Source organism: Nannobrachium achirus (genome assembly GCF_963921795.1).
Source record: "Nannobrachium achirus genome assembly, chromosome: 1".
NCBI classification, from domain to species: Eukaryota; Metazoa; Chordata; class Actinopteri; order Myctophiformes; family Myctophidae; genus Nannobrachium; species Nannobrachium achirus.
Genome location: NC_137810.1, coordinates 52,235,261 through 52,253,592, shown reverse-complemented (window position 1 = coordinate 52,253,592; position 18,332 = coordinate 52,235,261). Strand labels below are relative to the sequence as shown.

Here is an 18,332-nt window from a genome sequence, read left to right as displayed (position 1 = left end):
CAGGAGTCTTAGTTGGGACTCGCGTGAGCGCACGCAAACACGCACACTAACGTAGGCAGGCTACACAGACAGTCTGCACATTTATAGATTGATTAAAAAATGCGTTTATAAAGTGCCACAATAAATGGCCAGGAAGCCTGCGCTGAAAGAACATGTCACATTCTAATCGGGTTAGGTGTTTACATGGAAGGATTTTCCTTTTGATCGGGTCGTAAAAAAGTCTAGACCACCCCTCTGCATCCGATCAGAATTTAAATCGTGTTGGTTTTGATCGGGTTTATTTAGGTGTATACATGCAGAATTAGATCGGGTTTATCTAAAATCTTGTTTTTAATACGATTAGATGCGTGCATGTAAACGGGGCTACTGAGGACAATACACACAGGCAAACCTCTCCATCTCTGCAGGACTAGTACTCAGGGGGATGCTTCACCCCAGGAAGGGAACGTTTGGGTGCTGCTGCAGTCAATTTGCATGGACTGCCCAGAAGCCACCACAGAAGCTGTCTGAGCTCTGAACAGTGACCTAACTGCCAGGTCAACTGTATTTAAGCTGTTAATACCTGCTCACCAACAGAGCACATGAAGGTATTTTTGGACCATCTCTTTGCACAATGTGTGCTGTGCCTAGCTCTGGATCATTATAGTTCACCACATAATAATGATGGCTATTTGCACTGTGTATTATTCTTTGGTTGCTACCCTACTTAATCCAAGTAGAAGATCAGCTTGTCAACACAACTAGATATGCAGTTGTGGTATATTTTTGTGATGTTTAGACTCCATAGTGACCAATTCAGTCTTGACAATGGAACAAAGAATGTATTGGTCTGACAAAATCCCTGCACGCACGGTGTGTTTGCATCGTATCCCTACGGCACCTGACCAAGCGGTTACCCTCTTGTCAGTAGTAATAATACCTCAACGTCTCAATGTCTATAGCCTCTATGTCTATAGCAGACCTATGACATCACATTGTTGAGACATCACTTTTCCCCTTGTATGCCCATACATGATGATCCCTGATGTCATCAATATTAAGCCCATAGCTTGGAATGCCCATATATGGACATAGTGTGAGTCTCATGTGGCTCTATGATGTCAGACGTCAGTCAGTATACGGAGGAACAAAGACACACTGACACCTCAGTTGGATTCACATACACTGACTGACAATGACTCTGCTCACAGGAGCAAGCTGTGATCATTGAATCACCTGCGTACAACTAACACATTAGTGTTAGTTAAGAGCACATTCATTGTGCTTGAGTCAATGATGCTTTTATCTGTCAGGGCTAGGGATGCTCCGATCAAGTTTTTGGATGCCGATTCCGATCACCGATTTATTTTTACATGATCTGCCGACACCGATTTATTTTCAAAGGAAAAGATTTAAACTCTGTTATAGATGATTATTGATTAATTAATTACGTATTGAGATCAGTTATTATGTTAGTTAAACATATTTATATTGTGCAGAATTATTAACTGTAGTAATAAAATATGTACGGTAGAAATAAAATACAGTGTCAAATAGAAAACATTAGCATTCCATACAGTTGAATTATTGCAAATTATACAGGAATTCAAAAATATTTAAACTAATATACCTATCAAAAGGATGTCTGCAGTTGCATTATTGCACATAACCAAAATGGATTAATAATATTAGGCCTGCCCAGTGGTGGAAAAAAATAGTCTGTAGATATACTCTGTTACAAGTAAAAGTCCAGAAAAGTAAAAGTGCATCAAAAAAGCTATATTATAAAAGATCTTCTTTTCCGGCTTTCCGCGTCATTAATTTAATAAATCGGCTAATTTAACTCAACCACCAATCGATCGGAGCATCCCTAGTCAGGGCCTTTATTTTGAAGGCAAAAAATGGTTGCTCATGCGCTTAAATATTCACAGCTGTTGCTACAACTTCATCCTAGGGGAAAGAAACACTGCAGGGCATGAGGGAGTATAAAGTCTTTGAATCTTGAATATAAAATGTCTGATTTACCTTCTCCTGCTCTAGGAGCTGATGCAGGCTGGAGCGATACTGAGGGGTCTTCATGTAGGTCATGAACTGGAGATACTGAACCTTGATGTTATCTGTGGCCAGGAAATACAAGAGGAACACACAGAGGGAAGAGAGAGTCAGGAGAGAATAGAATGTTTAACCCATTTAGGCCTACAATTATTGAATGCTTTAACTATTGAAAAATAGCAGATATACAAGCTCACAGCGCGGCACTGAGTGCCGCGCTGCAAGCTTGTAGATCTGCTATTTTTGAAAAATCGTGAAAATGTGTGCAAACTTTTCAATATATATTTTTCAAAGCAGACTTTTGTAACTCAAATCTCTGCTTCTGGGGGGGGGGGTCCCTGGAACAACATATTTTGAGATAAGGGAAAAAATTAGATTTTGGGGGTCCTTGACATGAAAAAGTTTGAGAACAGCTGATTTAGAGGAAGGATTTAGAAGTCGGGTCAAAGATCGGGTCAAAGATATTCAAAGACTTGCACACATTTTCATGATTTTTCAAAAATAGCAGATTCTACAAGTGCGAGCTTGTAGAATCTGCTATTTTTCAATAGTTAAAGCATAAACTAATGGTTAAAGTGGTTCAAATCTAACGCGCGTTCCAGGTATTTGAGAGTAAAAAAAAAAAAACTCAGTTCTTCCAGTCTGCCACTTCATGACAGCTAGAATGGTGGAAGTCCAGACAGACAGACAAACTAGCAAACTTGCTGATATGCTCAGTGAAAGTGGTAGGCTAGGGCAGTAGTTCTCAACCTGGGGGTCCCCGAATTATTTTGGGGGTCCCCAGAGGATTAACTTAATGTGCAACATTGTTTTCTCACTCACACCAGTGAAGATATGATTATTGTGGGGGTCACGGCCTGAAAAGGTTGAGAACCACTGGGCTAGGGTAGCCTGGCTTAGCCAGACTCTATACTAATGCAGCTAAATAACTGCAGTATAGTCTGGAGGTTCTCCCATTCATTCTCCCATCCATACATTAATTAGACCCTCCAGAAAAACGCGGGCAAAAATCCTTGATTATGCGGGCTAAAATCCTTGATTTTGCGGGCAAAAATCCTTGATTATGCGGTGAATTATGCGGGGTTTTTGTGTGAATTTATGCGATGACAATGCGAAACTATGCGAAATATGCGGGAACTTGTGAAAGTTGCGATTAAATGCGAAATTATGCAAAATATGCGGGAACTTAAAAAACATATTTATAGCCCATGTACAGTATATATACATATTATAATAAAAATTGATAACTATTAATTAAACCACTTTAATATACAGTACACTGGCTATTTGGAAATAGACAATCTACAAGCTCACAACATCACTAAGTAGTCATCAAAGTAGTCAAAACACGAATTTAAGGGTCCTTGAGTGAATTGAGAAATGCAAAACAGACTTTTTTGACTGCCTTTCATTATTTTCAAGGCAAAAAAGCAAACCTCTGTCAAATATCTGCAATTTAATTACCTTAATGGGCTACATCAAGGCAAAAATAATTACCCTATGGCCTATGCGATTGCTAAGGATACAGCTCACTGCTAAAGCAAAACTCTGGTTTATTTATGTGGTTTTGCTCTCTCTAAAGGGATTTAAGGGATTAAAATGTTATGCATTCAATTGCTGTTCCTATCCATCCATGGAATACTGCATGCTACTTTTTTTCGGAGAGGTGCTCGTTTGCTTTGAACGGCAACGACACAACGTTTCAAACGGAGTACAATGGAGACCTCAAAACAAGTAGGATAAACTTTAATTTGTCGTTTCTTGAAGTTTGAGGACCGAGGAAGAGTGTGTTATTCTAGCGTCACGTTGGCGAGGGCGAACGCTCATACCGTATAGCCTACGTTATGCCTGCATCTCTCTCTCTGTCTGCCTGCAGTTCTCACGGTGCAGCGTGCACATAATCGCACGGCACACACACACACACACACACACACACACACACACACACACACACACACACACACACACACACACACACACACACACACACACACACACACACACACACACACACACACACACACACACACACACACACACACACACACACACACACACACAGAGAGAGGAGCCACGTGTTTCTCAGCGCATCATTGTTTTGCTTCTGTTTTGTGTCTGAACGTGATTGAACGGTGAAGCATGACTATACTTTTATGCGAAAAAGTGCGGGGATTGTGAAATCAAGCGATGCCCGCATATTTCGCATATTTTCCGCGGAAATATGCGAAATATGCGGTGAATATGCGGGGATTGTGAAATCATGCGAGCCCCCGCATAATCAGCGGCATTTATTGATTATTGCGGGAAATTCTGCGATCGCATAATCGCGTTTTTCTGGAGGGTGTAATTAATTCACAAAACTTGTGTATGTCTGTCAGTCCATAATGTTTGTCTGTCTGTCCTGGGCATAACTTAGGCACTGCCCGAACAAACGGCCTCGAACTTGCAGTGTCCCATTTGACCCCGGGTGTGTTTCTGGCTTCCCAGTTGGCCAACCCAACCCACCGTCTTCGCATACCGGGGAGATTTGCATACCGTTTGTGCCACTGCGCCAATTAGTTCAATATGTGGGGCCGTTTGTGCTGTGCCATGTGGGCACCGGCTTCCCTGATTGGCTAACCTGACCCGTCGGCTTCATTGATTGGCTCAGCTTTGCATGATGTTATTGTTTGTACTTCTTTGTGAATATGAGTTACGGTGTGTGAGAAGATGTATGTTAAGCCTGAGACTCAAACATATCCAGACTACATAAAGTTAAAAAGTATTGCTCAAACAAGTGGGTATCCATTCCCAACTTGCATCCTTCCCGACGTGTGTGGCACCCGCGTAGGTAAGCTTATAGAATAAAATATGGATGATGGATGGATGGTCCAACTTACCCAGCAGTTGTTGTAGGCCAGGGGGAGTGGGGCTCAGCAGTAGCTGACCAGAAGAATAGTGCGGAACCTTGGGAGGTAGCTGGTAGAAGGGACTCTGAGGTGACCGGTATGCATCTATTTTAGGAAACAAACATGTTCCTATTTGGGTCAAATACACCAACAGCTGAATGAGTGAAACAACATGAAATAAGCAAAATGTTTCTGTAGCCTGAGGAGAAACCACCCTATAGGGGGTCCTTAGAGTTACTACAGGGGGGGCAAATCCTTGTGTGATAGGATCATTTAAATTAACAACTTGAACCCTCGCATCCCTTTTCCGAGTAGAACTGTAGCCAAAAATAGCAGATCTACAAGCTCTCAACGCCTCACGCTGCGAGACGTTGAGAGCTTGTAGATCGGCTATTTTTGGCAAATAGGTTTGGCGCAGAGGTAATAAAAAGAGCAGACCAAGTACATAGCGAAAGGTCAAGTTTACAAAATATTGACGATTTAAGTGGTTAAATGTCTGAAAATACACATTAACATGAATCCAACATGTGATTACAGTGCTTTCAAACAAGTCTATGAATCTACCTATGAAATCAATGAAAATCTGCATCACACATTTATACAGTGCTCGGCTAAGGGGTCCTTGGCTTGAAAACGTAGAAGACCCCTCGTGTATGTGTGTATTTTTGTGTTGGCGGCCTCTTACCCTGAGGGGGCGCTGCAGACAGTGTCTTGGCGTGCAGCAGCTCCAAGGCGCTCTGGTTCTTCTTGTTCTTCCTCTCGGCGGCGGCCACGGCAGCCTTCTTGGGACGACCGCGCTTCTTGTTGTTCAGCTTCCGGCCCTTGGACAGGAGCTTGGCCCTCCGGGGTTTAGGAGAGGCCTTCACCACCGTCAACAAGCTGGGACGCTCCTCCTCCACACAGGACTCCTGCTGTCCCAAGACATATTTACACAAATACATTACACAGGCAAACCAAAAGTCAATGAAAGCAACCCCCATGTAAACACGACTGGCTTAAAGCCTCACCGTGCAACTTAAATGAATACGTTCTAATTTTGTCAAATCTTACAAATGGGGGGACAAACTTTCATATTTTGATAAAGTATGGTCGCCTCTCACGGCATACCTCGCATCAGTAACATAGGCTATACTTGGATGTAGGGAGCAGGGACGGGTGGGAAGGGGATGGGACTTTCAGAGACGATGATAGAATGAACAGAAATTCACTTCATATTGTATTTACTTTTTCTCCATGTGATACTACTTAGGATCATGACTTGTATGTTTTGTATTGTTTGTATTAGGGATGCAAGGGTTCAAGTTGTTCATTTCAAAGAATGATCCTATCACAAAGATTTGGCAGCCCCCCCTGTAGTAACTCTGAGGACCCCCTATGGGTCCCGGACCCCCTGTTTAAGACCCCTGGCATAGGATAGTATGTAGGAAAAGGGATAGTAAGTAGGAAAAGCCAATCAGTGACCCTTCAGTATACGATACGATCACCAATGTGCACAAGCGTAATGCAGTGTATGGCACCTTGGTTTGCTCCTTGGGCTTGGTGGGGGTGGTGCTGTTGCTTTTACTCTCCTTCTGCCCAAGCCGTCTAGCTGCCTCTTGCTCCTCCTGAAACAGCACAGCCTCATATATAATTCATATACTGTATAATGGGAGCACAGACATGTCATAACAGAATAAGGACAGCTGCAGTTAATTCAATATAATAATCAGTAGTATTAACTTTTATTTGTCAGTGAATATGACAGAAAGAAGAGGCTACTTTGGTGTTGGTGAATGTTAGCTGTTTGAGGTGTTGCGCATGTTGCATAATATTAGTGAAAACTGTTATAATGATGTAAACACAGTGAGCAAAGAAAAACATGACTTACCCTGAGTTTAGGATTTTTGAGACTAGAAAAATAGTTTTCAAGCTGAAAAAGGACACAGAACAAGAAATGTTACAACATACCCAAAACTGAATAAGCAATTATTTGATTAATGCCTGTTATTCTTACTATTTTACATTATTACATTTTTTAATAATGGTAGTGAGAGTGAGCAGCTGCTTGAAGTAACTGAAAATATTTACCTGGACAAAGTTAAGACCATAAGTGTAGAAATAACTTTTTGGGCTCCGTGCTTTTTGAATTGATCGAATATTTAGGCCGATTTGATATAAATATAAAATAAATACGCCACATTTTGGGTTACCACTGCTGTTTTTACATGAAGGCCTACAAGCAATATTTTCGTATTGCACAAACAAGATTTTTTACTCCAATATCACTACGCTTATACTTACTATTTTACCTATACCATCTTGGTTGGGTTGGGCTATTCCAGGGGCTCTCAAACCTTTTTAGGCTGTGACCCCCAACATAAACATATTTGAACTGGGGAATCCCACCCTGACAAGCAGTTGGAGTTGAAGGTATTACATTTAATGTGACTCGGTTCCACAGATAAATATTGTGAAAATAGCAGATCTACATGCTCACACAACGCCTCGCAACACAAGTCGATGTGAGCATGTAGATCGGCTATTTTCACAATCTTCGCCTCTTGCTTGCTTACTTAAAGTTATACTATGCAACTTTTTCAATTAAACAAATCTTAAATTTGATCTAACTATTAAATCGCTAAAGTTTTAGAACACCCACTCCGGCGAAAAACGGACGAAAAAAGCAGACGCGACCGCGGTTTGCTATACAGCTACTGACCACTAGTTGAGCAACTTACACAGTATAGCTTTAATATTTGACAGTTTGGTATCAAACGGTCTTGAAAGTCCTTAAATTGTCACTTTATAAATGCGCAGATACCCTGTATACACTTACTGTGTGTTGGTTTGTTTACCATTGAGTGAGGAAATAAATGACATGAAGCTAATCATCTGGGGACCCCAAGTTTGAGAACCACTGGGCTATTCAGTAGCCGCACCCATATGATGGAACAGCAAACTCTGCCTCTGCATGTTTGTTTAGTTCATCCTGGCCTCGCCTTCTCTCATGCATTTAATAACATAAATGCAGGAGAATTATATTCTGATAAACCGTTTGCTTTGTTTGTGCATGTCAGAAACTGTCCTAGATCCCGGTATGCCCGATGGAATCCAGGGCTAAGCCATCTTGTTGTGCAAGTAGTTATAGTCAGTCAATGCATGACATGAAGCGCACTTTTAACCAAACCGATTCGGCCACGAATTGGCGGCGGAAGAAGGCGGAAAGCATCGGTTGCCGACTGGGAGCTCATCGGCAGGTTTTCGGCAGCGGGTCGGGAACGCTATCGACCAGTATCGACGGAAAACTGGAAGACTGGACTTGCTCAGTTTTGTAGAGTCACCCCCTGGCCGTCGGTAGGATTGAGGGAGTTGTAGAATGGACCATTAGTTACTACTGCTGCAAAACCAAGCCAAAATAAGCCAGACACATTTTCCCGTCGCACATTTTTACTAAATAGCATATTCACAATCTCAACTCTCGATTTCTTATACTAATCAACTCCAAAGCAACGCTAGTAATAGTGCTGAGTGTTGTTTTGGTCAGAGCAGGAAAAACACCGCACGGGGGAACAAATCTCCGCTTCCCCCGTCTGGTTGCCAAATTCTGTGAGTGAAACAAGTGACCAGGTCTATGAAAACAAGCCCAAAAGAAAACGACCAGTTTCACCTTACTCACCTTATAGCTATTACATTAGCTATTTTCTAAAAGAATGTTGAAAGCAAGGCCAAATAAGCAACTGCATTTCAGAAACAAGCCCAAACAAAAGTAACCCACAACTAGCAACATTATAAGAAAACAGGATCAAAGTCGCTTATAACGAGCAGACCTGGTAACACAGTGCGCATGCGCACAACTGCGTACAGTAACTACAGTCAGCGTGCAGTCGTCTGGAAAAATAATTGCTTAGTTTTTTGCAGTTCTTTGCAGTCTGAACAGTTAGAAAGAGTCTCCTGTAGTATTTTCGGTGTGGAGGCACCTTTAGCCAATGTGAAGGGTTTTAAATCTGCACTGCAAAAAAACGGCAGAGATTACTTGTCTGCTTTGTAGCACAGTCTCTCAGATTTCCCATTTGTCTGACCAAAAGAAATTGTTAAACAAACACCACTTCAAATGGAGCATCCAAGTCTTCAACAGCAGACAAGAGAACTAAGAACAAACAGAATTAAGTGGGAGAAAAATGTGAAAAAGGTGTTCACTTCCGGCAGAAAGCGTGAAAGTTTTTGTGCTCCGAATTCAAAAATTGACGGTCCCAAGCACTTTTCTCAAATTCACTTTTCTCTAATTCACTTACCATAGGGTTAGGGTTAGGAAAAAAAGACCCCCCAAAAAGTTTTCATGATTCTGAATCCCCAAAAAGTTTTCATGATTCTGAATCCATTCCAAGCATTTGTTTTGCACAAAAACATTCCTTGAGCAAGAAATGGACCCAACAAAACTATGGTTTAGTGATGAGTCATCACTTTTCACACTTGAGTAGGGTCCATTTCTTGCCCAAGGAATGTTTTTCGTGCAAAACAAATGCTTGCAATGGATTCAGAATCATGAAAACCCCCTAGATAGACCCCTCACATGCTATTTAAAGAAGATTTTTTGGGGGGTCTTTTTTCCCTAGTATGGTAAGTGAATAGACTAGTTTGCAAATCCCGCCCCATTCTGCCCTGTTACTATGATGGGACATTTTCCCTGGGCAGATTGTTTTTATAGTGGCAGTGAATGGGATTTTTTTATGTTTTCATAGCCTCATTACAGCTATATAAAGTACCAAAGGAAAAACATCTAGGTGATATTAATAAAAAGGGAAGACAAAGGTACAGTAGTTACATTGCAAAACAGGGGGTTTCCCCGAAAATATATGTTTTAATGTGTTTAATCCCAGTGGGACAGAATCACTATTGCAGATTCTTTTATAGTGGAAGTGGATGGGATTTTTTTTTTGTTCATAGCCTCATTACAGCTATATAAAGTACCAAAAAAAATACATCTACGTGATATTAATAAAAAGGGAAGAAAAGGGTACAGTAATTACATAGCAAAACAGTAGTTTCCCCCCGAAAATATATGTTTTAATTAGTTTAATCCTCTGGATCAGAGAGAGAATAGAAATAGCAATAGAAAGCGCATTGAATCTTGGGTAGGAAGAGGAGAACTATAATCTGTTCTCCTCACATACACGTAATTCTGCCCATTTAAAATATATGTACCCAATCGTAACTAGTTAGACCATTGATAAGGTCCATGTGAACTAGTTTGTTGAAGCTTATTCATTATGATGAGCGAGATCGCCCCCTACTGCCGCGGCCGTACCAGGCGATTGCCGTGCTCCGCACTGCGGACAGTTTTTGAAAGGCTGAAGCAACATTCTCCACTGCACAAACTCCACCCCCGATAGCAAAAAGTGAATGTTTTTTTCTGGTTGGCCAGTCAGGGAGTCTCAGGGACCAATCAGAAGGCTGACAAAAGGTCTATTAGAGCCACCAGATCCCATGGGAAAAGTGCTTGGGACCGTCAATTTTTGAATTCGGCGCACAAAAATACCCCTAGGTGCAAATTTTCACGCTTTCTGCCGGAAGTGAACACATTAGCCTATTTTGTTACATATTTCTTCCACTATAAACAGTGGAAGAGGAAGTGGAAGAGCTGCTACTCACTATGGTGCGGTCTATGGTATGCAGGTAGTAGGAGACTGGCTTCCCTGTCCAGGACACGGAGCCCCTCAGAGGAGACAGCTCCACCACACGCATTATTGTGCCAATGTCTAAAAGACAGAGAGATGAGGAAAGCAAGGCATTGTTATACAGCGCTGAAATGTAAACCGATTTGAGGTATGATGTTTAGAAAACACTTCTCCCGAGGATACGTACCGCTCAAGTTTCGAATATTTATTCTAAAATTTAGCGGTGCAAATGGTTTTGAGGACACAATTTTCCCACCTGAAAGAGAGGGGGGGGAAAAAACACATTTCTATAATTTAGTTCATTTTGAACTTTGTGCACTGGATATATGAAGATATGCACTTATTTGGTACTCTGCCTGATGCAAACAATGATCAAAAATATGCTCCAATAAATACAATATTCAATAGACCCATTAATCATCCTGTCATGTTTGGCTTTGCAGCAGAGCGAGAGAGAGAGAGAGGGGTCACTGGAGTTGGTCACAAGGCTGCTGTGGTCATAGATCAAGTGCCCCATGTTGACACAGCTGGTATTAGCTATCATCAGCCACTCTCTGTTTTTATCTTCTAATAAGAACAGCTGAAAAAATAAGCCTTTTAAATAAGATCCAGGCGTCACTCCCAACACCAGCACAAGTAGGTGTCTCCCTCCAAGACAAAGCAAATGGTCTCGCTGGTGTTAAAAAATCACACCCGTGTGAACTGAGCGGTGGTGGTATGGGGGGGGGGGTGGGGGGGTGCCTGTGTGTGTGTGTGTATTGCAGTTGATGCTCAGGGCAGGCTAGACTCAACAGCACCTCTCTGGTCACCCAGGGTACTCAGGCTACACCAGAGGCTACATACAGACAGACAGACAGACAGACAGACACACGGCCACGCTATGGAGACGGTGTGACCACCGCTCAAAAAGGCTATTAGCCTACTACCAGTTAATTGTCTCGGCTTCCACACTTTGATCAGTGTTTAGAGTTACTACAGGGGGTCCTCCAAATCTTTGTGTGATAGAAACTTTTTTTTCTCCTTTTTTATATGAATCACTTGAACCCTAACGTTGATATTCTGAGAACAAGCTCAGAACGCCTCGCAGTGCGAGCTTAGGTTTAAATCAGGAGATGGGGGTGTGGAGTCCAATGTCTGCAAACATCATCAGGCTCCAGTGCAAGCCACGACAAGCTAACCTAACCGACAGGATAACACTCTGGCAACGACTGGAATCCATTACTGAACCCCCACAAAGGGCAATCTATGGGTTGGTGTAAAGTTACCGACCTTCCTTCATGTTGGCAAAACGCTCCTTCAGCTGGTGATCCACCTCCGGACCGAAGGCAAAGTTATTCACAAAAATAACACTGGAGGAAGAAATGGGGAGAAGAGGGTGAGAATTAGGTTATAAGTGGGGGTGACATTTAAATAGAAATCTGTGGGGAAACTGAAGGAATGTAAGTAAGCTCTGTGGAAAGTAGGGATGGCTTCATTACAGAAAGGTTTTATCTTTCTGAGATCTAATTTTTAAATAACCTTCCCTCCGATCACTGTGATCGTATAGACTTGTATATAGTGAAATCATAGAAGAAGAAAAAAAGTATGATTTTATTATAATTATTTTATTAATCATTAGCAATTTAGCATTGTGGTCTCCAGAGGGAAGGCTATGCTACATTTCAATGTTTCTACTTTCTGGTGACTAGAAAGTCACAGAGACCGCCGCAATGCGACATCCCAAGGTTTCCCCAAAGCTGCATTCCTTTTTTGGTTTTCTTTCTCAGGTGCTTTCCAACACTGCAAAGTCAGGTTTCCCAGTACATGAAGCAACTGCGTCTTTCAGTGTGTAATTGGGACTCGCTGTGTTACTCCACCTTGTGTTGGCTATCCGTTCTTTCCATTCTTCAGACAAAAAGTCACCCCGTTCCAGCTGAAAGAAACATTAGGAGCAAGTGAGCTAACACTGGTACGCAAACACCTGTGTGCTGAGAGAGTACAGCTACTATATTAACCACATGAACCCTAGTGTCCCCATTCTGAGGGCAAACTTTCAACGGGAAAAAGCCAATCTCCAAGCTCACAATGTGTCGCAAAGAGATTTTGTGTAGAGAGAAATGCTAGCGAACCTAGTATAGAGCTCTGAGGGACCCTCAATGGTACCTCAGGCTTGTGCCTATAGAATTCGGAGGGATAGCATCTTCCTCTGTTATGCCCTCCCGTTGAATCTCTATATTGTCAGGGGAAATTAAGTAGCTGGTGACTTCATATGTTTCAGGTACACATGGAGTCACAAATCTGGTTGCTGTCTCTGACAGAGACTATACTATATACACGGAAGGGTCAAAATGAAAGAAAAAAAAAGGAAGAAAGGATATATAAAAAGCAAACCATATTTCACTTTGTGTAACAATGTCATTGTTTTAGCGCACATCTCTAGAGGAGCTCATGAATGGTCATTAGTCAAGCACCAAAATGGTTGCTCTGGGGGCCTGTAGTCAGCAATATGTTCTTACTTTCCTTTTGAAAGTCTTACAAAAGAAGCAGTTTAAATTAAGTAAGATATAAATCCACTCCAACCCTAGTATCCCTATTCGGGGGAGAAGATAGCAGATCTACAAGCTTACAACACGCTTGCTTGTTTGGTGAAGAATTGTGGAACAGACCTAGAATAGAGCAATGGGGGACCTTCGTCAACTAAGAGTTTGAAAGGTTAATTTAATGTCCTTTGCCTGAGTAAGAATATTGAGGGACAACTGATGAATGCTGTTGTGACATCACATGACAATCAGATCAGAAGCGCTAGCAGGCAAACACTAGGGGTGTCTTAAAAAATTCGACGAATCGACGCGTCGTTTTAAGCCCCCGGAATCGACGCCAATTGTTTGAGTCGAGCCGTCAAAAATATATTATTTTTTATCACACCGGTGCGGTATGAGAGCGCTGGACTGTCATGTTCTTCCTATTTAGTCCATACTTCCTACTGCTTGCAACTAGACTTAAAAATAAAACCAGTTCACGTGACTTGAAAGTTGCCTTGATCATATAACAAGGTGCTCTTATTTTGAAGTTAACCGCTTTGAGAGGAAATGCGTTGACTTGTTGTTATTCTACTTGTTAAAGCTGACCAAGAAGCAGCAGCGCGATGCGCTTTCACTTTCACTCACTGCCGCTGACTCGCTGAGTGTGGCTCTGTGGTGGTGGTCTAAGGCAGAGGACTGCGGTGGAGTAGAGGACTTCTTAAAAAGTTTTAGATTATGACAATTTGCTTGCATTGTGATGCAGCCGTGTGCCGCTATACATCGACGCAGTGATGTTACATTATTGTTACCTTTAGCCTACTTTGGTGTTGTTTTTCCTCCTGAAGGAACAGGGCTAAATCGTTAGCATGCTAGCGCTTTAGCCCTGTTCCTTTAGCCTTGGAGAGGAATAAAATCATTACAACCAGGCAGTTTTCAAAGCAGAGAATCCACCAATCATAGTGGTTTACAACAGCTGTTGTACCGGTACTCTATCAATGCGTCGCGCCTCCTCTCCAGTCATTAAAGCACAACTTTTTTTTTTTTTTTTTTTTTTTACACAAACGATTCGTCGACGCGTCGGATTAACCCCCGCGACTCGAGTCGACTTGATAAATCCTGAGTCGAAGACAGCCCTAGCAAACACTGAGATCCAAACTTACCGTGTACTCTCCGTGCTTCTTCCCATACCATTTCATCCACTTCTTAAACTCTTTATCCATGGACTGAAAGAGAGACAATACTCAACATCAGTCCCTTATGAAGAAGAATCATTTGTTTAGATCATTTTGTGAACTAAACCTTTCTTCGGTTGTGTTCTCTTCATCAGGGATGTTTATTGTCTCCACCAGCCGAAGGCTGAGGGGAGAGTATGTTTTCCCCTCCGTCCGTCCGTCCGTCCGTGCGTGCGTCCGTGCGTCCGTCCGTCCGTCCGTCCGTGCGTCCTCGCAGTTTGTGAGCAGCTAATCTCAGTCACCGTTGGCCCGGTCGCTGCCAAACTGAGCACACACACTCCCTGGATGCCAATCTAGAACCTCTGCCCTAAATTTTTCAAATGGGCCTTTTCTTGCGCCACCTAGTGGCCGATGTTCGCAAAACATATTTCTGTGCACTACTCTTACAGATTTTGTCCAAAAATTCTACAAATCGGTAGGCAGTATCTCGACAGTCATGTGATCGACACGGATCTGTCCGATTTTGCATATTCCATCCTGATTGGCTAAGATTGGCTTCCAAAGTTTGTATGATTGTGCCGTTTTGAACAAAATGCCTCAAATCCCAAACGCAAAGTGCAATTATCATGAAATCGCACACACACGTTCCCACTAGGTCGAGGAAGAAATGCCACTTAATTTTTTTTAAATCAGCCTCATGGTGGCGCTATAACAGGCCGATTTGTGGTTTTACCTATAACTCCACCGATCAGTTTCAAACTTTGTAAGCGCACTCCCTAGAGGCCAAGGAAAAACCCTTTCCCTGCATTTTTCACATCAGCCTTTTATAGCGCCACCAGGAGGCTGACTTATGTAAAACACATTTTTTTCCTATTATTCCTTGAGATTTTATCCAAAAATCATGCAAATCGGTACACAGTATCTCTATAGTCATGTGATCAAGTCCGATCCGTCTGATATTTCATATTCCATCCTAATTGGCTAATATTGGCTTCCAAAGTGTGCAGGATTGCTCCGTTTTTGAACAAAATGCCTCAAATCATCAACGCAGCTTGCGATTAGTGTGAAATTTGCCACACATATTCCCACTAGGTCAAGGAACAAATGCTACCTTTTTCACATTGGGCTGTTATAGCGCCACCAGCAGGTAGACTTTAGCAAAACACATTTTTGGAACAGAATGCTTCAAATCATGCATGCAGCGACCGATTGCCATGAAAGGTCTAAGGTGAAGAACATATGCCACCCTTTTTACATTGGCCTATTATACAGTAGCACCACCAGGACGCCTGGCCTGGTGGAGACCTGTGCTCGGAAGAGCACTGCTTCTAGTTTACCTCTGCATAGGTAGCTGGAATGTCTGCTTTCTCCACACCGTAGTAGTGTTTACAGTTGGTTGCTGCAGCAACCTGCAGCACAACCTGCCCCACTCCTGTAAGTAAGAAGAAGACAAAAGAAGATTTGTAGGACAAACCGCCTTGGGACGAGAGAGAGACACAGAGAGATAGAGACATACAGACAGACACAACACTGACTTCAAGACATCAAGGCATGTTATCCGGGTTATTCACTTCCTGAGTCTGGGCATTGAAGACCAGTGCTCACTTATAGCGAAACTGGTGGTGACACACAAACTAACCACTGCCGAGGTCCACAAAGGTGTCGTCGTCATTCATCTCCATCTCGTCAATGATCTGAGCCACCAAGTCGAAGGAGGTCTCTCCGTACACTTCCGGGGAGAAGGGTTCATAGTTGTTGAGCTTTTCAGGGTCGGTCACCGAGTGGTTGTACACCTGCTGCAGGATGTGCCTCAGCAGTCCATTGGATGGACGTTTGTTCAGCTTCATTGGCTGGGTGGTCCCCTTCCACTGGAACACGGGACAGACATTTATTTGGACACGAGCGCATTTGATCTCCTTCAATAGTACAGTAAATCTGTTCACACTTAGCTCAACACACATACACACAACAATGCACTCCCTTAACTCATTTACTGATAGTCCAGACAAAATCCCTATGTTCCTCTTCCCCGGGCCTGATAATCCCGAGACTTTAATATGCTTTAATCGTTATAAAACATTTAAAAGTATAATCGCTGTTTATCACGAAAAGTGCTTCCGGTCGCATTTCCGTATTTGATCGGTTTCCATATCTGGTCGGGGGCGGGACCGCCGACGCAGCAGTTAACCCCTTCAGTCGATGTTTTAAAAGACGGTAAATGAGTTAAGGAGACTAATACATTAAATGGACTCACCAGTTGGTGGATACTGTCAATGGCTCTGTTGTATTTGTCACAGAGTCTCTGCATACTCTCAAAACTGTGAAAACACACCAAAGTAGGAACATGATTTATCCCTGTGGCAATGTATTGTACAGTACATCTATCAATGCATATTTCAAAGTGACTATGAAATACTCCTGTTAAAACAAATAGATAAATGTCCGGAATTTTGTTTAGCATTGTAGGCTGTGTAGTACTTTATTCTAGACAGCTCATGTTAAAGCTCTATAGTATCTCTTTGATTTGATTCCCTCTCTTTTGCATGATTTTAGTTTGAGCTCAAACATCCACAGTTGCAGTAGAAATTCCCACTGCTGAAGGGACCGTACTTGCACGTATGATCCTTGGCTCACCTCTTGGTGTCATAGTCGATGAGTACGTAGTTTTCCATCGCCAGCTTGAGGTCCGGGATCTCCTCACACACCCACCTACAACATGCACATAAAAGCTGCTGTTAGAAAAGCATCCAGATGCATACGCTTGATATCACACACACACACACACACACACACACACACACACACACACACACACACACACACACACACACACACACACACACACACACACACACACACACACACACACACACACACACACACACACACACACACACACACACACACACACACACACACACACACACACTATCTTAACCATCCTGCCATGTTATCTTAGGTAGGGAACTAGGGATGGGACGATATGAAGATTTTATGTCACGATTATTGTGACCTAAAAAAAAAAATGCGATTTACGATATCACGATAATCAAAATATCCCCAACATCCATTATCTTGGGGTGGAACATTTGCCAAAGAATGGCACAACGCACCTTGCGAGCTTGTAGATCGGCAATGTTTTGGCAAAGAGATTTGGTAGATAGTGGGGGGGAAAAAAAGACTGTATCAAGTACGTTATTTCCCGGTCAGTTTTTATAGAGGTCACCAATTATAGAGTGTTTAAATGGTACCGGATATGCAGCTCGGCAAATAAAAGGTGAATTGATCCCAGTGGATGACAGTGGATCACGTTAAATTAAAATCTCCACGATACGATTATTGTGAGTGTTTTTTTATCATGATAACCGATAACGATTATCCATTATCGTCCCATCCTTAATTGTAGGTGTGGTGTGACTATAATAAGATATTCCTGTGCCATTACTGCTAGATGGCATCAGCAAAGGCTACCAGAGTGTACAGTTAAATCATGGATTAGTGAAGGAAAGCCACATACCGGATGGTCTCGATGATTTCATGAGCAGCATCATGGTGTTTATCCTAGAAACAGAGAGAGAGAGAGAGAGAGAGAGAGAGAGAGAGAGAGAGAGAGAGAGAGAGAGAGAGAGAGAGAGAGAGAGAGAGAGAGAGAGAGAAACAATTTATTTTAACAAACCAAAAAGGGCACTTCAGCTTTGCCATGTCCTTACAAAGCAGATAACCACAACATCTGGGGTTTGATATTTATGAAAGCCTTCTTCCAATCCAGACAGCCTGTATAATAAGATCAGATGAGGCCAGCAATGCCCAGTCACCATTAAATTGATTTGTTCAGACCAGCAAGCTGACAAGGCTTGTGTAACAGCCATGCAATAACAGAAACGGCACTGAGCATTTTGTTTGATTCAACTGAACTTCTCACTCACTGTGAAACAAAGCAGCCATTCTTGACACCACTGTCAAACACAACAACCCTTCTCGACACTATTGTCACTATCAATAAAATGAATGCCGTTTAGGCCATCCAGGAGCCCTAAGAGAGTCTGGATTAAGCGTTCTCAATGGGCCATTAGGCCTACATTAGTA

At 42.4% G+C, this 18,332-nt stretch overlaps 1 protein-coding gene across 3 annotated transcripts in view; it reads right to left on the bottom strand.

The window, feature by feature from the left end:
• dot1l (DOT1-like histone H3K79 methyltransferase) overlaps positions 1-18,332 on the bottom strand; it is a 46,332-nt gene that overhangs the window by 20,894 nt on the left and 7,106 nt on the right. For 2 of the 3 annotated variants that reach the window (XM_080732958.1, XM_080732960.1), the window contains exons 2-16: positions 17,764-17,807; positions 16,881-16,955; positions 16,501-16,564; positions 15,886-16,114; positions 15,584-15,678; positions 14,235-14,297; positions 12,430-12,485; positions 11,843-11,922; positions 10,761-10,829; positions 10,548-10,654; positions 6,787-6,828; positions 6,437-6,523; positions 5,605-5,830; positions 4,911-5,024; positions 2,005-2,096 (exon numbers count right to left, since the gene is read on the bottom strand). In XM_080732958.1, coding sequence (XP_080589084.1) covers positions 2,005-2,096; positions 4,911-5,024; positions 5,605-5,830; positions 6,437-6,523; positions 6,787-6,828; positions 10,548-10,654; positions 10,761-10,829; positions 11,843-11,922; positions 12,430-12,485; positions 14,235-14,297; positions 15,584-15,678; positions 15,886-16,114; positions 16,501-16,564; positions 16,881-16,955; positions 17,764-17,807 — 1,443 coding nt within the window. The remainder of the gene's footprint in view (positions 1-2,004; positions 2,097-4,910; positions 5,025-5,604; positions 5,831-6,436; positions 6,524-6,786; positions 6,829-10,547; positions 10,655-10,760; positions 10,830-11,842; positions 11,923-12,429; positions 12,486-14,234; positions 14,298-15,583; positions 15,679-15,885; positions 16,115-16,500; positions 16,565-16,880; positions 16,956-17,763; positions 17,808-18,332) is intronic. The other variant, XM_080732959.1, reaches the window with a different exon arrangement.